The sequence below is a fragment of the Ranitomeya variabilis genome, chromosome 3, assembly GCF_051348905.1.
Source record: "Ranitomeya variabilis isolate aRanVar5 chromosome 3, aRanVar5.hap1, whole genome shotgun sequence".
Classification (NCBI taxonomy): Eukaryota; Metazoa; Chordata; class Amphibia; order Anura; family Dendrobatidae; genus Ranitomeya; species Ranitomeya variabilis.
This window is the reverse complement of record NC_135234.1, coordinates 441,879,318-441,905,715: the sequence shown is the minus strand read 5'-3', so window position 1 is coordinate 441,905,715 and position 26,398 is coordinate 441,879,318. Positions and strand designations below refer to the sequence as shown.

Sequence of the window (26,398 nt, the reverse complement as noted above, 5' to 3'; positions counted from 1 at the left end):
CATTGGCGTTACAATAAGTACACTGGGTCTAAAAGTTGTATTAAATCATAGACAAGTCGATATAATAATTACTTTGATCCTACTGAAAATACTCTTGGCATATTGTGAACTCTTTGAACACCCACTGACAACGATTTGCACTAGAGCGTGCATAATATGTGCCCTAATTGACATTTATATTAAACATATTGTTACAGAACTGAATATATGTCATTTATACTTTGGTTATCTTTCTGGATATGATGCATGTGTGAATTGTGCTTGTCACCATTCAGATAGTGTTGTACTTCTGCACTTCAAAGCAATGTTTAACTGCAGAATGTATACTGTGTGAACTGTCTTGTAATATTTTTTTTAACATCAATTTACTCTGCAGAAGGTAATATATGAAAAATATTCCTGGAGCAGTACCATTACTATACTGTGAATTTCTCTTCCATATTAGCATGCTGTCTTTGTTCTTCCCCGCACAGATGGTTCATTTAGCTGCCAATTAATGTACTCCTCATAAATGTGAGAAATATTATTCCACAAATGACCTAAGATTTCCTACTACTACATCTTCTTAGGCCAAAAGCAACAATTCATATTCAGGCAATCTGAATATTACTTCCATCTTTTACTATAAAAGCCCTATTTCTTTTGAATAATGTACATTAATTAATATTATTCATGGTTTTAAGTAAGAAAAGTGCACTAGATTTAATATTACAATTTAGATAATGGCTGAAAAATTCCTAAATATTTGACATAATACGGTAAAATGTGTTGCAGAAACATGGTATGTATTATTAATGCAGAGTAACCATTGCCAGGCATTTATAATGCTCTCGGGGAGCAATCAAGAATTCACAGCCTTAAAAGTCCATTCACAAAGGGCTCTTCTAAATGCATTGCTGATGAAATATAATAGGGTTTCAAAATAATTTACATTCAGTTACATTACTAATACTTAAAGCACAAATCCACTACAGAACAGAGCTACACATAGCAAATTGACTGCGATTGGCTAAAAACAGTATATGAACCATATATTCATTTTAAATATCATTTTACATATTGCAATGATCTAGCTCTCAGGAACTAGTCCTCAAGGATATGTTCCCATGGTGATTGGTAAATTTAAAATTTTTGATTTTGCAGATTTTCTGCAGCATTTCTGCATGTTAGTTTTTTTATTCACATTTTTATTGCATTTTTTTTACATGTGTTTTTCTTGCATTGTTGACCCTGTCTCGATTTTGGTATGTCGTGTTTTAAATTAAGCTGCTTTGTTTTTGTTATTATCTGGTAGTTGACTGTAATACAGTCATGTGGAGAGTACATGCAATTTCTGCCGCAAAAATGCACTAGAATGCATACACACTTTTTACAATCGGATTTTCTACATTTCATACAATTCTATGGGGAATGTCCAACATAAAGTTGAGCGTACTTGCAAGAGAAATTGACATGTTGCGAATTTAAAACATGCACAGCATAAAAAACAAGCACAGTGGGCATGATATTTTTATAAAACCGATCCACATTGCAGGAACTATAAGATGCTGCTTTTTTTGCGTATCAAAAATTTGCAGTGTCAGAATCTCACCAAAAACTAATTGTGGGAATTTAACCCTATGGGATTTTGAAGGAACAGTTGCAGCAGAGCTAAGTTTGCCTTACCAGTACTAGAGTTGAGTAGGAGATGTACTTTCAGAGCCAATGAGGATAATCAATAATTTAACACAAGAAAGTGGCCTATAAAATATGCAGATTATTGCACAACATTAAGTGTTGTGATTGTAGGTATTTTTACACCAACACCACTATCATCCTAAAACTGGGCAGATCCTAGTGAGAGGGATGAGGCCATGGGCTGCCTGACAGAATTCTTCTTCATAGCTAGCGGAGGCTTCTTATTCTGACACACCAGCAGTCTGATAGATGTGGCAAACTTATTAATGCATCTTCACTTATAATTGCATATGGCGCATTTTACTCTAGCCGACTATTCTTCAAGATGGGCGTAAAAAATGCCAGTCTTTAAGAATCCTTTCCAGAGTCCTTGTATTCTGGCACAAATTCAGATATGAAAAACAGGATAACTTCAGGACAAGACTAAAGAATTCAGGAACCACACTCCTGTTTGAGATTCCAAGGTAGAGGATATTGCATAGGGTACAGGGTCAGGATCGAGGTTCAGGGAAGATAGCTACGTTCACATTTGCGTTGATGGGCGCAGCGTCGTCGACGCATACGTTATGCGCCCCTATCTTTAACATGGGGGGCGCATGGACATGCGCCGGTATGCGTTGTCCAGCGTTTTGTGACGCATGCGTCATTTGGGCACAACAGTCAGGGCGCAGGCGACGCTACATGATGCAGTTTTTCTGCGTCAAATTTAAGGTAAATGTTGAACGCATGCGTCACAAAAAGCTGCGTTGTGCATGTGTTGTGCGTTGCGTCGTCGACGCTGCGCCCAACAACGCAAATGTGAATGTTACCATAGCTGATCTGTCAGACAGCTTTGTCTCGCCGACCATATGTTTCACTTTTCAGGGTAGAGATGCAGGATTCAGGGTAGAGGTCCAGGATCCATCACTGGATGGGTGCAAAATTTAAGCTCAGATATATGGCAAGCACATGTAGCAAGGCCAGTATAGCCTGAAGTTTTTGGTAAAATATCCAGCACTGGATTCAGGATAACAAAATGATAAATTAATATACAGACTTAGCCCAGAGAAGGAACCACAGATACTAAAGTCAGAATAGAGCTGACTCTTTAGTTCCTTACTGATTGGTGACCAGGTTTATACACTACAGCCTGTGTTATAATCCAGAGCTGCATTCAGAATTATGGTGGTTCCAAGGCTTCATCCAGTTTCATTTTGGGGGGCACTATGTTTTAACAGTGCTTACTATCATGATTCACATTCTTGGAAGTCTTTACAGTAATAAATAAAGTAATATCTTTACAATCAATGTAAAAAATGTTGACAACTAAATTAAACTGTAGTAAAAGGGTTAATTTTTTTTTTCAAATTTATGACACATTTGACCCAACATTACTTATCACCTCAGTATATAGAGCAAAAAAAGAATGATGTTGGTTATTTACATGCTGTTTAGGTATTTACATGCTGTTTAATAATTTAATACAGAGTTATGAAATGTACCTATATAGTATGGCTCCACCTAGTGTTCAACGTAAATAACAAAAAACACAACAAGCAACAACATACTATAAAGGACCAGGAGATAAATATACGGACAAGTCGCTAAGAAACACGAAAAAAATGTGGGTCACAAGGGCCCAGAAAAGAACGACCACCACGTCCGTTTTAAACAATGTATAAATATATTCTTTATTCGTGTATAAACAATATAAATCCTATAAAAAGGTACAGCATTATAACAAGAACAGGTGAGGTACGGTCCCACATGGTGTACAGAGACACCGCATAAACATAAAAACACAATAAGGGCGCCCGGAGCCTGAAGCACATACACCCATCTATATCATAGCCAGTAAGGGGTAAATATATAATATAGTCCAATCCACAGAAGGATATCACAATCAAAAGTACATACCCATACAATGTATATTGGCACAAATATAACCCCCACACTAAGACCAAGAAGGAAACCGATCTTATATCAATGGTAATTACCTCTCATCAAGGGGCCGGGTGAAGTGGTCACAGGCTCCGTGCGTCCTCCCCAAAGGACTTGGGGCAGCGTCCGCGGCGTGCCCGAGGTCCGTTCCTCGCTAGTGCAGATCGGGGATCTGCGCTAGCGGGGACGCCGAACGCGGACCCTAGAGAAGCATTGCGTTAGCGCAATCCGCTAGCGCTATGCGCTTAACGGATTGCCCTAACGCAATGTGACCCTAGCCTTACTTACCTGTCTTTGACGTCCCGGCGCGCCTCTCCTTCTGCAGCGTCTCTCCCTCCACGCTCGCTCCCGGCCTCTGCTTCTCGTGCGGGCGCGCATACCAGGTTCAGTGCTGCACGTGTGCACTTCTGATCTTCTGTCGGTCCGCCTTATTGTCCTCTCTATGGTTTCCGGTCTGTTACCCGGAAGTGCTACCCTGCCTTTAGGTATTTAAACTGCTTCCTGCTGTTCCTCTGTGCCTGGTTATCATTTGTTCCTTCAGGTGTTCCTGGCCGCTCTTAGTCTCTGTGTAGTTCATTTTCCCTCTGACTTTGGGTTTATCCTGTCTTTCCTGTATCCTGCTAGCCTCTGCGTTCCCTCAGTTCCTCCGCCAGTCCCTGCACTGCTGCAGTTTACCCATCAGTCCTGTGTCTCTGCAGTACTCACCTATCCTGTGGTCCTACTATCTCCGCCTCTTCTTTGTCTTCTCCCGTCCTGGTCCTCCAGCTTCCGTGGTCATAGTCCCTCACGGGGCTTCCCCTAACTCTCCCTGTATAGGGGGCGGTCTATCTGGTCAGCTCGTCCGTGAGGGGTTCGTCGTCGCGGTCTAGAGGGTCCACTTCCTGTTTTCCCTCTTTGAATCGTCACTCACAATAGGACTGCACTCGGATGACATCTGAGTGCAGCCTGATTCTTTCAGATGACATCTGAGTGCAGCCTGATTCTTAGAGCATAACAGCAGGTTTCTTCTAGCAGTGCAGGGGTTAACTGTTCAGTTGAGAGCTCCTGGAAACTTTCCTGCTTTGATGCTCTCAACTGTTCAGTGTTAGCCATTCCTCTCTGCTATATATACTTGCCTCTGGCAAGCAGGCATTGCCAGAGTTAGTTTGATACTGCTTGGTTCTGGAGCTGAAGGTGTTGTTTGTTTGAGGAGTTGTTTTGGAGTGTTGTTCAGGAGACTGTTGCTTGGTGATTTTTTTTGTGTGCATATCCACATTCTCTCATATTTGTTTTTTCCTTATTTTACTTCTCGATGCTCCACTGTGTTGTTTGTGAGTGCATATTTGTATGATTGGTACTTTCATTTACCCCTGTACGTCTTCCCATGTTAGTCTGGTTTGTGTATTCTTATACACCACAACTCCCCACTTTCCTGGGTGGGGGAGGGGACAGATAAGGGCTGATTCAGGAGCTCAGTAAGGCACATGACCCCAGCGTCTTCGCCATCAGAAGTAACCCAGGGAGCAGGGATAGCTAGGGCGCCCCCGGGATATCTTGCAACTGTGCAATGACAATAGTTTTCTTAAATGTCTTATGTATCTTGTATGATATATTTATTGCTTGAATTATCTATGATTATTCATTATTTCCCATGTTTGAGGCTATTATGTTTTAATCCATGTGTTGTATCATAGACTTTGGCAAAGCAAGTTCCTGATATGCTGGGTGAAGAGATCAAAAAATATTTTATATTCTCCTGTATATGGTCTTTTGGAGGATGGTTGGACTGTAATGAAAGAACTTTATTTAGCAACTGGTGGAGACGAACATTCAGGAGCCAAACAACATTCCCTACAGAAGGAGAAGTAATTATATCTTATAACAGTATCCATATCCATATCATGTTTCAATAAATACATTTTTAGGAATTGTTAATAGTTATTTTGTAACTACGTAGTGTCCTATATTACTTATATAATTATAATATTATTATAATATAAAAAATGACAAATATAACAATGTTAAACTAACACATTTATGTTCAAAGGCGAGGACCTGCACCTATATGTACATGTGCATTGAAGGATGAAGGCACTGTAAGAGTTAATGGGCCATCTTCCCTAGCAGACATGCATCATCTTCTAGAAGAGACAATATAACTTGGCACGGGTTTTCTTTTGGCAAGGAGTGATCATGTTGAAATGATGTGCCTGCGAATAAGTGTCAGGACCTGTCATCACTACTCAGAAGTATAAATATTTAATCCAAATCGAACGTTTGTTGCTGACAATCCGTATTCATTTTTGCTGCAGGTCTGGGACTATCACATTGACACTGATACGAGACATTTTGTCAGATGGCATGACACACTTTCCTCTTTCTCCGTTAGTCACGGGCAAAGTGTTTCCTCCGAGGCGTTTGTTCACACAGTGCATAGTGAGGTAAAATGTGCTATCCTTATTCCTTATTCTACAATTCTAAGGAACGTACCAATCACAGTCTGGTTCTAAACAAGCCCTGTTTTCAATTAGCATTCTCTGTTATTGTTAAACTAATTCATTATAAGTTTTTAGATATAAATCCTAAACAAAGTAAGATAAAATCATAATAGGGTGAATTGGAGAATACATTTACTATACAGATACATTCAAACCCAGCAGGGAGATTTAGAAAAGAAAACAAACCAAAACTACAATATTGATATAGTGGGCAACAAGTTTGCTCTAATAAAAAATATAATTACCATAAAACTTTTTAGTATTAGAGAGGTTGTCTGATGACACGTGTGTGGAACCTGTACACTCGTGCATGGAGGATATAGTGCTCCTTAAAGGGCATCTCTCAGCAGGTTTTTGAGAGAAGCATGATGTTGAGACAGAGACTCAGATTCCAGCAATGTATCAGCTGCTTAGCGTAGTTTTGATAAAAATGCTGTGTTATCTCCTGCAGATCTGTCAGTTCTCAGAATGCTGAGCGCTGTATAACCCCGCTCACATCACTGATTGGTAGCTTCCTGCCCATGTACAGTGTATACAGAAAGCTGTTAATCAGTGGAGGGAGTGTGGTTAAACAGAGCTAATGAATATGCTGGACTACCTGGTATAAGGTTAGCTAGTCCTCTAATGATAATCTCCTGCTGATAAAACAGTGTTTTTTTTTTTCAAAACTACACTAAGTAGCCGAGTAAGTGAAGTGATACATCACTGGAATCAGGCACTTTGTCTTTACATTATGCTGCTCTCAGATTAGGTGGCAAAAACCTTGTGAAAGATTCCCTTTAAAGGGGTGTCAAATGTCATCTATATGCAGTGAACCCGTTTGCCTTTATATGAAATTGGAGGTATACAGAATTACACGTACATACATACTGTATACATTTATATGTTGGAGATGAGTTGGTTAATTTGCACAACTCCAGTCCAAGGGCCAGGTCTGTGCTTTCTTGCCATAGAGAAGAACTGCGTGAATTTCCTCACCCTCCAGGATCCCTTATGATTAGTTGGGCTGGCGAAATGTCACCCATGCCGCAAAAATGAGTGAAGTTGATACCAAAAGTTATATTTTAGTCTCATCTGACCAAATGACCTTCTCTCATGCCTCCTCTGGATCATCCAGATGAGCCTGGACACATGCTGGCGTGAGCAGGGGGACCTTGCGTGTCCTGCAGGATGTTAATCCATGTTGACGTAGTATGTTACTAATGGTAATGTTTGAGACTGTGGTCCCAGCCTCATGGACATCTCAGGAATAGGGCAAAGTGTAATAGTGCGTTGGGAAGGTTCTTCACTTCTCACCAGCTTAACAATGCTTTTATAAGCTATGTGCCTGGAAACCCTCTTTAACATTTACTTCATCCTTGTGCATTTCACTTTACATTTCTTTTTATTACAGCAACTCTTATACCTTTCAAGCTTGTTGATTACTTCTGGTTGCCCGGTTCTATTTGCTGGAGATGCAGGATGTGGCAAATCAAGTCTCAGTCAGGAGCTTCTCAATTCTCTATGTTTGGGTGATGTTGCAGAGATGTCTGAGCTAAAAATTCCAATTAACAGGTAAAATAGGTCACTCTAAAAATGATTTCTTGCATTTGTCTTATAAAACATACCCCATGTGTAACAGACTAAGGGGTGCAAACTATTTTTACCCTTATCCATTATTGTATTTCCTACACATTTATATATAAGTTAAGGAACACTGTAGTCCAAAAATAAAATATCTAACAGATTGTGTTACGCATAGCAGATGTTTCAAAGCATAGGAATAATGCCAGCATGTATTGGTCTGCATGATATGCATTACTGAGTATAATGGAACAAATAATCAGCAGAACAACAAGTATTATTATTACACTAAGTCCTCATCTGTGTCATGTGTTACATGAAACGCTAAGAACTAAGGAGGTCTAGCATCGCCAATGAACCCTGTTATGTATTGTTCTATTCGTCTGTAATAGAATCATTCAATTTGTAGATGGAGTTTTCAGTCTAGAGTGATGCAATGCTTTTATTGAAAATACAGTCATGCTTGGAGGAGTTTCATGCAAGATGGCAGTAAGTTAAAGAATAGGACATCTTTGTGTCCAAGACACTTTGTCATGTGCTAACTGGAAAGCACATATTATATGTTGTACAATTTTAATGAGGAGTGGGCTTTATTTACACTTTCTGATGGGTAGGGAACTATGCTGTTTTGCCAGGTGAACAAAAATTCTGTTAGGCCGGTTTCATATTAGCGTTTGAGGAGCTGGGGAGGGCTGCGGACTTCCTCCGTGAAGCCTCGCCCTCGGCCGCACCTCTGCCGCTAGCTCTGCCTACTTCTGCATGCGACCTGCATGCGGCCTGCGTACCTATCTTTAACATTAGGTACACAGGTCGTGCCACTGTACACGGATGCGTCGTTTTGACGATGCGGCGACCAGCATAGGACGCAGCTGGTTGCAATTTCTTTTTTTCTCCGCATCGTCAAAACGACGCATGGGTAAGCATCCGCATACAGCCGCACGACCTGCCTACCTAATATTAAAGATAGGTACGCAGGCCGCATGCAGGCCTCATGCAGAAGTAGGCGGAGCTAGCGGCGGGGGTGCGGCCGAGGGCAGGGCTTCACGGAGGAAGTCCGCAGCCCTCCGCAGCTCCTCAAAACGCTAGAAACTAGCCTTAGATCTATCAGTATCTGTTAGGATCTACTGGGAGTAGGTCTGGCTTTGTGTAGATATTATGATATTATGATTGCACTTCGTGTTACTAATAAAAAGGATGCCAGTGGCGGTGGTGGCCTAGGCTTGCTCGTGAAATACCACACTCCATGCTTAAAGCAATGGAAGGGCAAGTGTACAGGATACAGCTATATTCCCATATGACTGGAAAGTTTTTTTTACCATAAATGAGTATTTGGCCTTTTTGTGCACATTATGGCAATATTACTTGAGCACCCTGCCACTATGTAAGACAGAAAGAGAGGGACATAAACAAAATACACATAATAAAACAATACACAATGGTGAGGAGATAAATGACCCCAACAGGCACTTTAGAAAATAAAGTCCATTCTCTGTTGAATAGCCACTTTTAGTAAGGCCGGTTTCACACGTCAGTGGCTCCGGTACGTGAGGTGACAGTTTCCTCACGTACCGGAGCCACTGACACACGTAGACACATTGAAATCAATGCATCTGTGCAGATGTCATTGATTTTTTGCGGACCGTGTCTCCGTGTGCCAAACACGGAGACATGTCAGTGTTCGTGGGAGCGCACGTATTACACGGACCCATTAAAGTCAATGGGTCCGTGTAAAACACGTACCGCACACGGACGTTGTCCGTGTGCAGTCCGTGTGCCGTGCAGGAGACAGCGCTACAGTAAGCGCTATCCCCCCCACGTGGTGCTGAAGCCGCCATTCATATCTTCTCTGCAGCAGCGTTTGCTGTAGAGAAGATATGAATAATCCTTTTTTTTTTTTTTGTTTCTCGTGTTTAACATAAAGATCCATGTCCCCACGCCCCTCCCACCCCCTGTGCGCCCGCCCGCTGTTATAAAAATACTCACCCGCCTCCCTCGCAGTGTCCTGTCCTGGCCGCAGCTTCTCCTGTATGCGGTCACGTGGGGCCGCCCATTACAGAGCCCATTACTGGTACCCAGTCGGCACACGGGCAGCACACGTGTGCCGCACGTGTGCCACACTGATGTGCCACAGAAACGCACGGGCACACGGACACGGATAATTCCGGTACCGATTTTTCCGGTACCGGAATTATCTGGACGTGTGAGACTGCCCTAATAAAAAGTTATAAACAGCTTCTGCTCCATTTTCTCTTTCTTGACACACATAGTAAATGACTACTATTCAGCAAGAAATATTGCTTTGAGTGCAAAGACTAAATAAACCAATGGAAAGGGATAGGGACTTAAATCCCAAGAGGGTAAGCACAGTCACTAGTATGAAGAAAAATCCCCTGTGGTTAGCTGCTAGGTCAGAACTGGTGTTTTTTTGTGCAACAGTCCTTCATGGCTTGACATGGTCACAGGCAAGTCTCTTGGTCTGCTCCTCAATAAGTCCTCTTCTGACTGCCTGAGCTTCGGGTGTGTTCCATTTCTGCAACTGTCAAGGCGGTTTATCGCCTTTTCTCTAGTTGATGTAGAAAGAGGAACTACCTGAATGGTTGGGGATGATGTACTAGTGTGCTGCTGGCTAGTGTCTGCAGAACTAGCACCCTCTGTTGATGTAATGGCTGACCGTGCCAATTTACATTCTGAGGTGCCACATATTCTGGGGCTTAACATGCCAATCATCCGAAGGCAGGACCTGGTTGGGAAAAAATCAAAGTGGATTTCATATCTATCATAAATTTGAAAAAAAAGAACCCTCCAATTACCAAAGTGAGCTAAGCCTGCTATATACAGTAAGTGTGAGGGACGAGGGAGACTCCATTTTGGATTTATGAATTCAGGCCCCATAGATTCAGGAGATCTCCCTCCACTCCTGAAATGTGGCCCCCACCCTTGGGAAAAGCACACAGATTCCCATCAGAGCAGGGCTTTTACCATTTGGCCAGAGACTTAGAGACCACGTGTTAATGAAGGCAGGGAGGAGCAGAGCTAGGACCCCCTGCTGTCTTTTGTGCAAGGAAGCCAACATCAATGCAGACTCTAGACCAAACGTCACCAACACCTAGAGATGAATCATGAGAGTACCATGAAAGCCAGACCCAGCGTCACGACATCTAGAGATGAATTATGAGCATACCGTGAATCTCAGGGTTATGTCCGATATACCACCAGAATCCTAGGAGCCCCCTGCACGTACCCCTGTGTCCCATATTTCTCTTGTCGTCCCAGATTCTGAGCTATCAGGACTGTTTCTCCAGAACCACTTAGCCACCCAAGTTTGGACTCTCCATATCGGTTCAGCCCTAACTAACCCGTTGAGATGTCAGTCGTCCTGTTTGTACCTCCCCTTGGGAAGTTATCACCCATCCTAGATATTGGGAATTATTTCGGCTAGGAGGTCAAGGGAGGATAATTCAGTACAACCCAGAGGGGCAGTAGCAAATATGGGAGGGAGCGAGCTAAGGGTTAAAAGCTGGCTACAAACTTTCAACCCCATCTTTGTTCTACCTTGGAAGCCACGTCACGTTACGTGTGGAGACGGACCAGGAACTAAGGAAGTGTCTGTGGACTCAGCGCTTCCCTGGGGCCCACATGCTCTAAGACACAGTAACATGACACCTACAGCTAACTGCTATTCCCAACCTGTACCCTAATTTTTATGTGTACTTCTGGCTGTAATATCTGTATATTACTTTGTATATATTTGTAGTTTCTAGTGCATCTTTTGGCAATTAAAATATCAATTAACTTTGGGCTGCTCTTTTATCCAAAAACCTGATTTTCCACATCCGTGAGTTCGGCTAGTACTTAGACGCTACCTGGGGTTGGTTTCTGACCCCATATAAGCTTTTTAACAGACCAGGCTTATATTTAACGAGGAACCGGTGACAGCATACCGTTCTGGTGTTATTTGGGAATCCTGGCAGTGAAGGATCGAAGGTACATATATATTCCCGGCCTGGGACAGGTGATATATACAGTTAGGTCCATATATATTTGGACAGAAACAACATTTTTCTAATTTTGGTTATAGACATTACCACAATGAATTTTAAACAAAACAATTCAGATGCAGTTGAAGTTCAGACTTTCAGCTTTCATTTGAGGGTATCCACATTAAAATTGGATGAAGGGTTTAGGCGTTTCAGCTCTTTAACATGTGCCACCCTGTTTTTAAAGGGACCAAAATTAATTGGACAGATTCAATAATTTTTAATGAAATGTTCATTTTTAGTACTTGGTTGAAAACCCTTTGTTGGCAATGACTGCCTGAAGTCTTGAACTCATGGACATCACCAGACGCTGTTTCCTCCTTTTTGATGCTCTGCCAGGCCTTCACTGCGGTGGTTTTCAGTTGCTGTTTGTTTGTGGGCCTTTCTGTCTGAAGTTTAGTCTTTAACAAGGGAAATGCATGCTCAATTGGGTTGAGATCAAGTGACTGACTTGGCCATTCAAGAATATTCCACTTCTTTGCTTTAATAAACTCCTGGGTTGCTTTGGCTTTATGTTTTGGGTCAGTGTCAATCTGTAGTATGAAATGACGACCAATCAGTTTGGCTGCATTTGGCTGGCTCTGAGCACACAGTATGGCTCTGAAGACCTCAGAATTCATTCGGCTGCTTCTGCCCTGTGTCACATCATCAATAAACACTAAGGACCCAGTGCCACTGGCAGCCATGCATGCCCAAGCCATCACACTGCCTCCGCCGTGTTTTACAGATGATGTGGTATGCTTTGGACCGTGAGCTGTACCACGCCTTCGCCACACTTTTCTCTTTCCATCATTCTGGTAGAGGTTGATCTTGGTTTCATCTGTCCAAAAAATGTTCTTCCAGAACTGTGCTGGCTTTTTTAGATGTTTTTTAGCAAAGTCCAGTCTAGCCTTTTTATTCTTGATGTTTATGAGTGGCTTGCACCGTGCAGTGAACCCTCTGTATTTACTTTCATGCAGTCTTCTCTTTATGGTAGATTTGGATATTGATACGCCGACCTCCTGGAGAGTATTGTTCACTTGGTTGGCCGTTGTGAAGGGGTTTCTCTTCACCATGGAGATTATTCTGCGATCATCCACCACTGTTGTCTTCTGTGGGTGCCCAGGTCTTTTTGCATTGATGAGTTCACCAGTGCTTTCTTTCTTTCTCAGGATGTACCAAACTGTAGATTTTGCCACTCCTAATAATGTAGCAATTTCTCGGATGGGTTTTTTCTGTTTTCGCATCTTAAGGATGGCTTGTTTCACCTGCATGGAGAGCTCCTGTGACCGCATGTTTACTAAACAGCAAAACCATCCAAGTGCAAGCACCACACCTCAAATCAACTCCAGGCCTTTTATATGCTTAATTGAGAATTACATATTGAAGGGATTGCCCACACCTGTCCATGAAATAGCCTTGGAGTCAATTGTCCAATTACTTTTGGTCCCTTTAAAAACAGGGTGGCACAGGTTAAGGAGCTGAAACTCCTAAACCCTTCATCCAATTTTAATGTGGATACCCTCAAATGAAAGCTGAAAGTCTGAACTTCAACTGCATCTGAATTGTTTTGTTTAAAATTCATTGTGGTAATGTCTATAACCAAAATTAGAAAAATGTTGTCTTTGTCCAAATATATATGGACCTAACTGTATATATACCGCCCTCGCTGCAGAGTGTCCCGATAACCAGTACATAACAGTGCAGCCTCTCCGGCGACTACTTCTCCTAGGTGCAGTTTCCTGACTGACCTGAGGGTAAGGGGGACGCCAGAGAGCGGCAACTGTGTAAGCTCCGTCACAGATTGGTGACGGTGGGGTGATATCCGCATCCCCCCGGTGCTCTTCTGTGGTGTGGTTTTCCTTACAGTAAGTATTTGAAAATAAAAATAACATCTGTTTTGGGGGTAGAATTTGACTACCAATGTTCAAAAGTATTGAAAACCTGCACAATTTTTATGAATCACCCTACTAAAGTGCTGAGGTCAGTAAAAGTGTTCCGAGACTTTTCAGTCCATGGTATCTGTTGATACACACAGCCCATGTACGGCATATTTGCTTCAATGACAAATGTGTAATGTTCATTTGGTACTAGGATATTTTGAGTTGTTACAGTTGGATCCCCTGTTCAGGGCTTTCATCGAATATATCAGGGCAGAGTTCAACTCCATAGACAGCCCTTTACTTGTCACTGTGTAAAGCTTTTTGTCCTCCATGATGGTGCTGTCGGAAAACTAAACACTAGATATTAGGCTCCTCTGTGGATTACAGCAGAGCCAGAAGACTATCGAATAAATTTGTTACTAGATGTGATCAGCATCTACAAAAACAGACAAACCCTTAACCATAAGGTTGAAATAATGTGGCTGATACCACAAGAAATAAAAGTTCATCAGACATGAGTTGAATAAGAAAAGAAGATTGCACTTATTTTAAAATTATACTTATTGTTTGTATTTCTGAAGCGTTAAAGGGGTTGTCCTGAGAAAACAAATGATCAACTATCCCCAAGATAGGTGATAACTTGTTGATTGGTGAAGGTATAACTTCTGGGAACTGCACTGATTGGTAGAACGAGGCCTTTTTGTCCTCCCTAGAAGGTTGTAGCAGTACACATACTCGACCGCCATTCCATGCACATCCAGTGGGGCCGCTGAGTGCTGTGCTTAGCTGTTTCTGGCAGCCCCATTGAGAATGAATGGATCAGCGGGCATACATTTTGTAAAATTGCCCTTCAAGGATTAAAATTCTTCATTCTGCCTATCGATGTGGTCCCTAGGTCAGACCCCTACCAATCAGTAAGTTACCACCTATCCTCTTTTCATAGACAACCCCTTTAATTCTTCTTTTATAAGATCTGAACAATAAAAAAGGAAGACTTGAACCTTCAATTTAGGATGATCTAGAAAAGTCTGTAAATCATGCAAATGTACTTTCAGGAATGATAGACTGCTGATAATTGCTGGCTTATTAGGCATTATTGTAATTGCAGACAGTACATTTTCTACTTTGCATATTTATTTTCTAGTTCTACAGATCCTCGGAGAATATGGGGATGTTTAAAAGACCGATTAGAATGGCGACATGGCACATTGCATACACCAGCAGGAAACAAGAAATTGTTATGTTTGCTTGATGACCTCAACCTTGCTAAGGTGATTACTTTATGCTCAAGAGGCTAGACTAGGCAGCCTATTATTGCAAATTAGTTTGGAAGACCTGTCTTGCTGTGGCAAATCAAAAGCACATTTTATAAATGTGGTGCTTGCAAGGTTAAACATTGTGCACAACAGATGTACAAACGGTGACTTAAGGCTAAGTGCATTGGAATGCATTCATTGCAGAACATTGGGATCTTTAGCTTCAATGTCACCCTGGAAAACTAGTGCATTTATATATTTTAGAAGCACGTAGATGCATTTAAATAGAAATGATAAAAGATTAATGGATTAATGGACTTTGGAATTAGATAATCAATCCTCGTCTCTCTTTCAAATACATAATTTCTAAATAATGCTTTAGAAAGCAAAAGTAAGAATGGTTCTGACATAATTATACAATAGGATTAAATGGACGAGTAACAATTTGACTTACCTGACTTATGAGTGGCTCTAATGGTAGCAAAATATAGCAAAGAATGTCAAAAGTTTGGTTGCTTACAATGTTTAAACCGGATTTTCTATCAATACGTATGTTTCCTTTTTTCTCATTTTTCTTACATTATTATTATTATTATTATTATTATTATTATTTATTTATATAGCACCATTGATTCCTTGGTGCTCTGCATGAGAAGGGGTTACATCAAAATACAAATATCACTTACAGTAAACAAAACTAACAATGACAGACTGATACAGAAGGAAGAGGACCCTGCCCTTGCGGGCTTACATTCTACAGGATTAAGGAGACAGTAGGTCAAGCACATAAAATATAGACTAAATATGTTTAAACTCATCAGAATTTAGAATATTTCCATTTACTTCAATTAAAGGGAAGGTGCCATCAAAAAAAAATTTTTTACAGCAATTGTAAAAATGTAAAGAATTAATGTTTACATTTTCTTAAAAAATATTATCATTTGTTTATAATTTGGTAAAATATGAAAAATAATTTGAAAAGTTTTGGAATTTCCACTGTTAAAGACTAGGGGGAGCAGCTGCTGAAATTTCAGAAAAACCTAGTGTACAACTAGCTCACATTACAGCACTGCAGTAATTATGGGTGGAGTCTGCTGACGTGTGTGATGTCTCCTCTCCTCCCCTTCTGGGTGTTTGCTAAGGGATAAGAGGATGATATTCAGGAACCCAGTGAGCAGCCATTTTGTTGGTGACTAAGGCTGTCGTCACCCTAGCAGTATTTGGTCAGTATTTTACCATCAGTATTAGTAAGCCAAAACCAGGAGTGAAACAATTAGAGGAAAAGTATAATAGAAACATATGCACCACTTCTGCATTTATCACCCACTCCTGGTTTTGGCTTACAAATACTGAGGTAAAATACTGACCAAATACTGCTAGTGTGCCGACAGCCTTAGGCTACTTTCACACTAGCGTTGTTTGCAATACTTTGCAATGCGTCGTTCAGGAGAAAAAACGCATCCTGCAAAGTTGTCTGCAGGATGCGTTTTTTCCCCATAGACTAACATTACCGACGCATTGCGACGTATTGCCACACGTCGCAACCGTCGTGCGACGGTTGCGTCATGTTTTGGCGGACCGCCCCCACAAAAAAAGTTACATGTAACTTTTTTTGTACGTCGAGTCCGCCATTTTTGACCGCGCATGCGCGGCCGAAACTCCGCCCCCTCCTCCCCGGACCTTGCAATGGGGCAGCGGAAGCGTCATAAGACTGCTTCCGCTGCCCACGTTGGGCATTTCTTTCACAGCATGCGTCGGTACTTCGGCCCGACGCACTGCGACGGGCCCGTACCGACGCTAGTGTGAAAGCAGCCTTAGGCCGGCGTCACACTAGCGAGTTTTACGGACGTATGAGAGGTACAGAAAATACGGATTGCATACAGTACAATGATTCTCTATGGCCCAGCTCCTATCTGCCGTATTTTACTGATCCGTATTATACGGTCTTGTACGGCCGTAGAAAATCGCAGCATGCTGCGTTTGTCACCGTATTGCGCAAAAAAAAATCGCCAATGAAAGTCTATGGGGGCGAGAAAAATACGGATTACACACGGACCAGCAGTGTGACTTGCGAGAAATACGCACCGGTGTTCTCTAGAAAAGCCGGCAATTCAGTGCGGTGTACAGTAAAATCACACTGACAGAATGGAATAGGTAGAATAAATGTCTACACATAGAATAGGTATATATATATATATATATATATATATATATATATATATATATATATATATATATATATATATATGTCAGTGAGACACACATATATATATATTTATATTTCATACAGCGCTAGATATCATAAAAAGCCGGTAATTCAATTGCCGGCTTTTTCTTTCTCCTTCACAAACCCGACAGGATATGAGACATGGTTTACATACAGTAAACCATCTAATATCCCTTTTTTTTTCATATTCCACACTACTAATGTTAGTAGTGTGCATGTGCAAAATTTGGGCGCTGTAGCTGCTAAAATAAAAGGTTAAATCGCGGAAAAAATTGGCGTGGGCTCCCGCTCAATTTTCTCCGCCAGAGTGGTAAAGCCAGTGACTGAGGGCAGATATTAATAGCCTAGAGAGGGTCCATGGTTATTGGCCCCCCCTGGCTAAAAACATCTGCCCCCAGCCACCCCAGAAAAGGCACATCTGGAAGATGCGCCTATTCTGGCACTTGGCCTCTCTCTTCCCACTCCCGTGTAGCAGTGGGATATGGGGTAATGAAGGGATAATGTCACCTTGCTATTGTAAGGTGACATTAAGCCAGATTAATAATGGAGAGGCATCAATTATGACACCTATCCATTATTAATCCAATAGTACGAAATGGTTAATAAAACACACACACATTATTTAAAAGTATTTTAATGAAATAAAGACACGGTGTTTTAATATTTTATTATACTCGTCATCCACCTGAAGACCCTCGTCCTGTAAAAAAGGTGAAATAAAAAATCAACAATATCCCATACCTTCCGTCGTTCCGTCAGTCCCACGATGTAAATCCATCTGAAGGGGTTAAATCATTTTACACCCAGGAGCTCTGCTTACAGACAGGAGTGACTGCTTTAGCAGAGCTCCTGGGTGTAAAATGATTTAACCCCTTCAGATGGATTTACATCATGGGACGTGACCAGAATGACGGAAGTTATGGGATATTGTTGTTTTTTTATTTTTCCTTTTTTACAGAACGAGGGTCTTCAGGTGGATTAAGAGTCTAATAAAATATTAAAACACCCTGTGTCTTTATTTCATTAAAGTACTTTGTAATAATGTGTGTGTGTTTTATTAACCATTTCGTACTGCTGGATTAATAATGGATAGGTGTCATAGTTGACGCCTCTCCATTATTAATCTGGCTTCAAGGTGACATTAACCCTTCATTACCCCATATCCCACAGCTACACAGGAGTGGGAAGAGAGTGGCCAAGTGCCAGAATAGGCGCATCTTCCAGATGTGCCTTTTCTGGGGTGGCTGGGGGCAGATGTTTTTAGCCAGGGGGGCCAATAACCATGGACCCTCTCTAGGCTATTAATATCTGCCCTCCGTCACTGGCTTTACCACTCTGGTGGAGAAAATTGCGCGGGAGCCCACGCCAATTTTTTCCGCGATTTAACCCTTTATTTTAGCAGCTACAGCGCCCAAATTTTGCACATACACACTACTAACATTAGTAGTGTGGAATATGCACAAAAAAAGGGATATGAGCTGGTTTACTGTATGTAAACCATGTCTCATATCACGTCGGGTTTGGGAAGGAGAGAGCAAAAGTCAGCAATTGAATTACCGGCTTTTATGATGGCTAGCGCTGTCTGAAATATATATATATATATATATATATATATATATATATATATATATATATATATATATATATATATATATACTGTATATATGTTTTAACGAACATCTGAGCCCATAAATCCATTAGATGTCGGTTTTGCAAGCCTGCGAGAAAATATCGCAGTACGGATGCCATACGGATTACATACGGAGGATGCCATGCGCAAAATACGCTGCCACACCCTGCCTACGGATGACATACGGACCACTATTTTGGGAACATTTCTGCGTATTACGGCCGTAAAAAACGGACCGTATTTTCACTGACAAGTAGACAGTCACCGAGGATGGCAGGCAGCAAGGATTCTGGGAGATATGTGGTGGAGGGAGCAGGGTGACAGCAGCACAGAGTATTTCAGGAGAGCAGTGTGCAGGTCTATGGGGGGGCACCATGTTCAGTGCGCGGAGCAGCCAGGGATTTACATAGAGCGCTGTCTTTTATACACATGGATGGACAGTCTGCTTGTCTGCTCCACAGAAATCCAGGAAACATTTCTGCGGATTGATGGCCTGTTCTGATCCAGACTTTGCATGCAGACCCCATTCCCCTCCTCAGATCCTGTCTTCTCCATCCTGTCCTGGCGATGTGTGAAAGCGAGGCGACAGGCGAAGTTCGGGGTGACGCTGGGAAGGAAATGTAGCCATATAGTAACGATAAAAATGAGACCCCTCTCTTCAGCAGCCTGACCAGCCCTCCCCTGACTGCACCTAACTGGAGGTCATGCTGCCCCCTCTATTACCCCAGACCCGTGTGCAGGTGCTCAGCCAGAACCACCATAGAATGGGTCCGCTTTCTAAAGATAATACTGCCATAGTGTTCTCACATAATACCGCCATATAGATCACACACAATACTATCAAATAGATCACACACAATACTATCAAATAGATCACACAATACTGTCATACAGTTCTCACATAATACCACCATATAGATCACACATAATACCGCCAGTGTTCTCACATACCGCCATATAGATCACACATAATACTGCCATAGTGTTCTCACATAATACCGCCATATAGATCACACATAATGCTGCCAGTGTTCTCACATAATACCGCCATATAGTTCACACACAATACCACCATATAATTCTCACAATACTGATCAAGCATAATACCACCATACAGATCACATAATACCGTCATATAGATCTCACATAATGCCATAATACAGCCTGACCCCTGCAGCTCCTGTTATCACACGCATCGAGTTGTGTGTGCAATGGGGAAAGACATGCAGGGGGGAGAGGAGTGCATAGGAGAGGATTAGATACACGGTTCACCAGACAGTATCACACAGGATAGGATTAGATACACTGCTCAGACCGTATCACACAGGATAGGATTAGATACATGGCTCAGCAGTCAGTATCCCACAGGAGCGGATTAGATACACGGCTCAGCCTACTTTCACACTTCCGTCTTTAGGGATACGTCAAAATGCGTCGTTTTGGAGTAAAGACGCATCCTGCAAAGTTGCCCGCAGGATGCGTTTTTTCCCCATAGACTTACATTAGCGACGCATTGCGACGTATGGCCACACGTCGCATCCGTCGTGTGACGGATGCGTCGTGTATTGGCGGCCACAACGCACAAAAAAATGGTTCAATATAACGTTTTTTTGTCCGTCGGTTCCGCTTTTTCCGACCGCACATGGGCAGCGGGACTCCGCCCCCTCCTCCCCGCTCATCACAATGGGCAGCGGATGCGTCGTAAGACTGCATCCGCTGCCCACGTTGAACATCCGTCGGTACGTCGGGCCGACGGTTTGCGACGGCCCCGTACCGACGGAAGTGTGAAAGTAGCCTCAGCAGTCAGTATCACACAAGAGAGGATTATTAGATACATGTCTCAGCAGACAGTATCACACAGGATAGGATTAGATACATGGCTCAGCACAGTATCACACAGGATAGGATTAGATACACGGCTCAACACAGTATCACACAGGATAGGATTAGATACACGGCTCAGCAGTCAGTATCACACAGGAGAGGATTAAATACACGGCTCAGCAGTCAGTATTCGACAGGAAGATTAGATACACAGGTCAGCACAGTATAGGATTAGATACACAGGTCAGCATACAGTATCACACAGTGTAGGATTAGATACACGGCTCAGCACAGTATCACACAGGATAGGATTAGATACACGGCTCAGCAGACAGTATCACACAGGATAGGATTAGATACACGGCTCAGCAGACAGTATCACACAGGATAGGATTAGATACACGGTTCAGCATAGTATCACACAGGATAGGATTAGATACACGGCTCAGCAGACAGTATCACACAGGATAGGATTAGATACACGGCTCAGCATAGTATCACACAGTATAGGATTAGATGCATGGCTAGCAGACAGTACACAGTATAGGATTAGATACACAGCTCAGCATAGTATCACACAGGATAGGATTAGATACACGGCTCAGCATAGTATCACACAGGATAGGATTAGATACACGGCTCAGCATAGTATAACACAGGATAGGATTAGATTTAGATTGTGAGCCCCATCGGGGACAGCGATGATAATGTGTGCAAACTGTAAAGCGCTGAGGAATATGTTGGCGCTATATAAAAATAAAGATTATTATTATTATACACGGCTCAGCAGACAGTATCACACAGGATAGGATTAGGTACACGGCTCAGCAGACAGTAACACACAGTATAGGATTAGATACATGGCTCAACATAGTATCACACAGTATAGGATTAGGTACACGGCACAGCAGGCAGTATCACAGGAGAGGATTAGATACATGGCTCAGCACAGTATAGTGATAGATACACGGTATGATGTCCTGTGAGGAGCTACAGTGAGAGGCAGGGTCGGAGCAGCACAGAGAGCCTCCCCCTCCCCCGTGTTACCTCTCTGCAGCTCCTGAGGACATCAGACCGCAGCACTTCATCCTCTCTAGCGATTCTAGAGATCACAGCCACACACCAGGCAGCAGAGGACAGGGAAGGGCCGACTGCTGACAGTGTGAAGGGGAGACAGCTGGAGCTGTCCCTCCTATAACAGCGCAGCTCTGAAGTCACAGTGAGTGGAGCTTACACACTGTGGGCTGAAAAAAGATGGCGCTGACCTTCTTCTGCTGTGATGTGGAGACAGCCCATGGGGCGTGGTCACATCAGAGCAGGGAGCAGCTCAACGATAGGTATGGGGTCGGAGGCCGACCGCTGAGTCCTATGCCCAGGGCTGCCGTATTTGCAGAGTGTAAGTGTCGTGCAGCTGCACTTACACTCCTGCAAAGCAAAATGGCGGCACCCAATGGCTGCAAAAATAATTAATAATAAAAAAGATATTAAAGTAAAAAAAATAATTTTGTAGTAAAAATAATTGTTTATATAAACAATCATTTTTAATACATAAACAAAATTGTGGCACCTTCCCTTTAAAGAGGACGTCATCTGGTCACAAGAGGACATTTTTTGCTCTTATTTTGTTCCCACTGGTCTCCTTAGTGAGTTTTTTTTTAAAATCTGTATACTGTTCCAGAGATACAGAACTTTTCATTCAGGGATCATTTTTATGGTCTACACAAGGGAACGCTGAGCTCTAGAGTCCACTTGGTAAAGGCCATAAAAATTCAGACAAAATAAAAAGTCCCATATTTCCAGAACCGTATGGCAGATTTTCCTTTTTTTAAAGAAGAACATGATACTCAGGGGAGCAGTGGGAATAAAATAAAAACAAAAACTGGCCCCTTTTGATCTGGTGACAGGTTCTCTTTAAGCCTCAATCAGAGATCCATTTTTTTGAGTGCTAAAAAAAAGTAATAATTTTTTTAGTGGTTTTGGGTTAGATTTTCCTCACTTTTTTGGTCAGTGTGTCAATTCTTGCTATTAGGGGTTCACCCAGTAATTTTCTCATATGAAAATTATATCAAATAGCCTTTCAATTATATCATATAGTAATCTTTAAAAGGCAAGCATTATAGTTACAAAGAAAATTGCGCGATTTAAATAACATAAGAAAATGGTAAAATGAATGTGAGCCTAATACATTATCATAAATTAATTCCCTATTATACTTGTTACTGGATCTGAAAGCATGAATGAGATTAAGACAAAGAATGACACCTGCACTTTCCATAGCCTCCCAGTCCTGTTGGTAGAGGGTAGTCCGTATTCTGCAATGCCCTGATGCTCTATCTAATGACTGTATTCTGCGGATGGTGTTGGGAGTACAGATACAAAAATTTGTACTGAATGCTATGTCAATACAGTTTTGTAGTGTGAATTGTGTTCTATGTTCCCATATATCAGTTGCTGTGTTCTCTGTGATGGGCACGACAAATTTGTACACTTTGAGCACCTGCCCATCAAAGATCAGAGACTTGCATATGTGAGGATGCCACATTCTTTTCTATTTCCTAAATAAAGTGATCTGGGCAATATATGCAATGTAGTACAACCATGCCCCCGCCACTGATCGGCAGCTTTTTGCCTATGCACAGTGTACACAGAAATCTGCCATTCAGTCATGTGGGCGGGGTTATACAGAATTCAGTAAAACAAGTAAAGTGAGTGACATATCATTGGAATCAGGGTCTCTGCCCTACATCATGCTGCTCTCATATGGAGAAACAGATTCCCTTTAAATCATAAGTAATTGAAGCACCACATTATAAACTTGTAAAGAGGTTTATGTGTTTTTACTGTGTCTTCGTAGGCCAGTGATCCTGGTTATCAGCCAGCTTGTGAGTTTGTTCGGCAGCTGCTTGACCAGAAGAGAATATTTGATCCCACCACAATGACATGGAAAACCATAGAAGGCATAATATACCTGGCAACATGGAACACTGCAAAAGCTAACAGTTCTCCAGGGCTAAGACGTCTTCTCAGACACTTCTGTTCGTTTTACTGCAAGTACCCAAGGTTTGAGATGTCAATATAATTTTTTTTTTATTAAATTCAGTTCTCTGTGTAATTATGATACTCTACATTAATTTCTACTGATCTTTTTATTATTTCTGTCAGATGCTTTATGTCCATTTGTACACATTGATGTAAATGGGGATTTGGATTCACAAAAGGTTTTACATGACAATGATGTGCCTGACAAAAACTTTGAAAGTCATATGTTGTCATTGGAATCTTCCAGTAGTGTAGCCTGCAAGTCACTTGTGTCATAGAAGTAGCATTTTTGCAATTGAAAAGAAATCGCGTCACTATGCCCTTCTTCACCATGCTTTTCCCAGGCTATGTGCTTTGCACCCGGTCTATGCCCCCTCTGTTCCCCATTTCTCAGTTCATGAATGAATATTTTGACTCTAGGGTTCCATCCGATGATGGATGATTCTATCATCGCACACTGGAAACATTAGATGACTGCTTTACACAAAGTGTCTATTTTTTACAGGATGTTTAAGGGAGAATTGGTAAATATGCTTCAAAGAGATTGGCTACTTTATATGCAAAAATTGGAAAAGGCAATAAGCTAAAATATTGTGGTGGGAAAGTACAAGCAGCTTCATATCACACTTGCCACAAAGGCCCTGACTGCCCATCTATATACTGTGGAAACAATGGACAAAGCGATCTTTGTGTTTGTATAATGGAAGATGACAGCAGTCATAATTAATCAACTAGCCCACTTCTTGTGCTGCACATCCTGAAAAACAAAAATAGCTTCAGCTTTAAAAACAGAAACAGGAACATTTCTTATGGTAGGTCTCTTTTTTAAAGGAACCTGTCAGAAGAATTGTGCTGAGTAACTTACAGACAGTGTCAGGTTGGCATTGTTATACTGATTAAAATGATACCTTTATTGATGAAATCTTGTGGTTGTTGTTTAATCTTTATTTTCAGTTAATGATATGTTCGGGCTTCGGGGAGGCCTGTGGGGGTCTTCATGTGGTGCTCTGCTTAGCTATTCATCTGTATGGCTTATGACAGGTCACTGATCCCTCACTGACCTGCCCCCTATTTTACATACTGTATATTTTATGGTTTGAAATGCATAAATAAATTACATTCATTATGCCGACGGTGCCTGCGTTGTACCTGATCGCATCTATAATATCCATATTTTTTATTTTAGTTAGTGATATAAATTGCTTGGGAAAAAAAATTCTTCCTCAAAATGGCTTCAGTCACACATGCACAGTATCATCATTTGGAACGCGATAGATGCTACTGCGCAGGCGCCACTGCCATTTTGCTAGAGGAAAAAACAATTTGTCTCCACCAAGATGGTGCTGGCCGTGCCTGCGCAGTGGCATCTATTTTTTTTTCAAACCATAACATATGCAGTATGTAAAATATCAGGCAGGTCAGTGAGATCAGTGACCTGTCAGAAGCCATACACATGAATACCTAAGCAGAGCACCACAGGAAGACCCCCCGCCACATGCTGCCCCAAAGCGCATAAAGCCCCCCACAGGCCGCCCCGGAGCACGAGAATCTGATTAACTGAAAACTGAAGATATAGATTAAACAACAACCACAAGACGTATTTAATCAACAAAGGTATCATTTTAATCAGTATAACAGCGCCAACCTAACACAGTGTGTAAGTTACTCAGCATAATCCTGCTGACAGGTTCCCTTTAATTTACTATAGTTTGCAAGTCTCTTATTTCTCTTACTCAACATATGTCTGACCATATGAATAAGTGTTTTATCTCACTTGCTTAAAGGGAGTCTGTCACCCCAAAATGACATTTAAACTGTCTAAACATTTATATAGGGGATCTAGCCTTTATTTAAATCATGCTAAGCAAGTATAGTAAACTAACATGTTTCACATCACCAAGCAAATTTAATATTAGACAAAGATAAAACAAGTCAACATAAAATGCAATTTGTAAATGTAGGTCTTTATTATTAAAGTAAAAGGAAATCCAAACCTGCAGGGCCCTTTGTGAGAAAGTGATTGCCCTCCCATACATTAACTGTGGTTTATCACATCTTTGGGAAGTTGAGTTCAAATTCCCTAACCACACGCAGGCCTGATTACTGCCATACCTGTTCTCAATCAAGAAATCACTGAAATAGGACCTGCCTGACAAAGTGAAGTAGGCCAACAGATCCTTAAAAGCTAGACATCATGCCACAATCCAAGAAATTCTGGAACAAATGAGAACCAAAGTAATTGGGATCTATCAGTCTGGAACAGCTTATAAAGCCATTTCTCAAGCATTGGGACTCCAGAAAACCACAATGATAGCCATTATCCACAAATGGCAAAAGCATGGAACAGTTGTGAGCCTTCCCAGGAGTGAGAAGCTGACCAAAATTACCCCAAGAGTGCAGCGATGACTCATGCAAGAGGTCACCAAAGACTCCATAACAACATCCAAAGAACTGCAGGCCTCACTTGCCTCAGTTAAGGTCAGTGTTCATGACTCCACCATAAGAAAGAGACTGGGCAAAAATGGCCTGCATGGCAGAGTTCCAAGACAAAAACCACTGTTGAGCAATACAAACATAAAGGCTTGTATCAGTTTGGTAGAAAACATCTTGTTGATCCTCAAGACTTTTGGGAGAATACTCTGTGGACTGATGAGACAAAAGTTGAACTTTTTGGAAAATGCATGTCCCATTACATCTGGCGTAGAAGTAACACCACATTTCAGAAAAGGAACATCATACCAATAGTAAAATATTGTGGTGGTGGATGGTCTGGGGCTGTTTTGCTGCTTCAGGACCTGGAAAACTTGGGGAGGAGCCGCATATTCATTTCTGTAATGAGCGGTTACGGTGACAGTACACAGTACAGGAAGAAGCTGCTGGCGCCGG

The 26,398-nt window shown here is 41.8% G+C and overlaps 1 protein-coding gene across 1 annotated transcript in view; it reads left to right on the top strand.

Annotated features, from left to right (window-relative positions):
* LOC143816267 (uncharacterized) overlaps window positions 1-26,398 on the top strand; it is a 657,854-nt gene that overhangs the window by 84,538 nt on the left and 546,918 nt on the right. Inside the window, exons 12-16 of the mRNA XM_077296442.1 lie at window positions 5,271-5,441; window positions 5,889-6,017; window positions 7,468-7,628; window positions 14,681-14,807; window positions 23,328-23,533. Coding sequence (XP_077152557.1) covers window positions 5,271-5,441; window positions 5,889-6,017; window positions 7,468-7,628; window positions 14,681-14,807; window positions 23,328-23,533 — 794 coding nt within the window. The remainder of the gene's footprint in view (window positions 1-5,270; window positions 5,442-5,888; window positions 6,018-7,467; window positions 7,629-14,680; window positions 14,808-23,327; window positions 23,534-26,398) is intronic.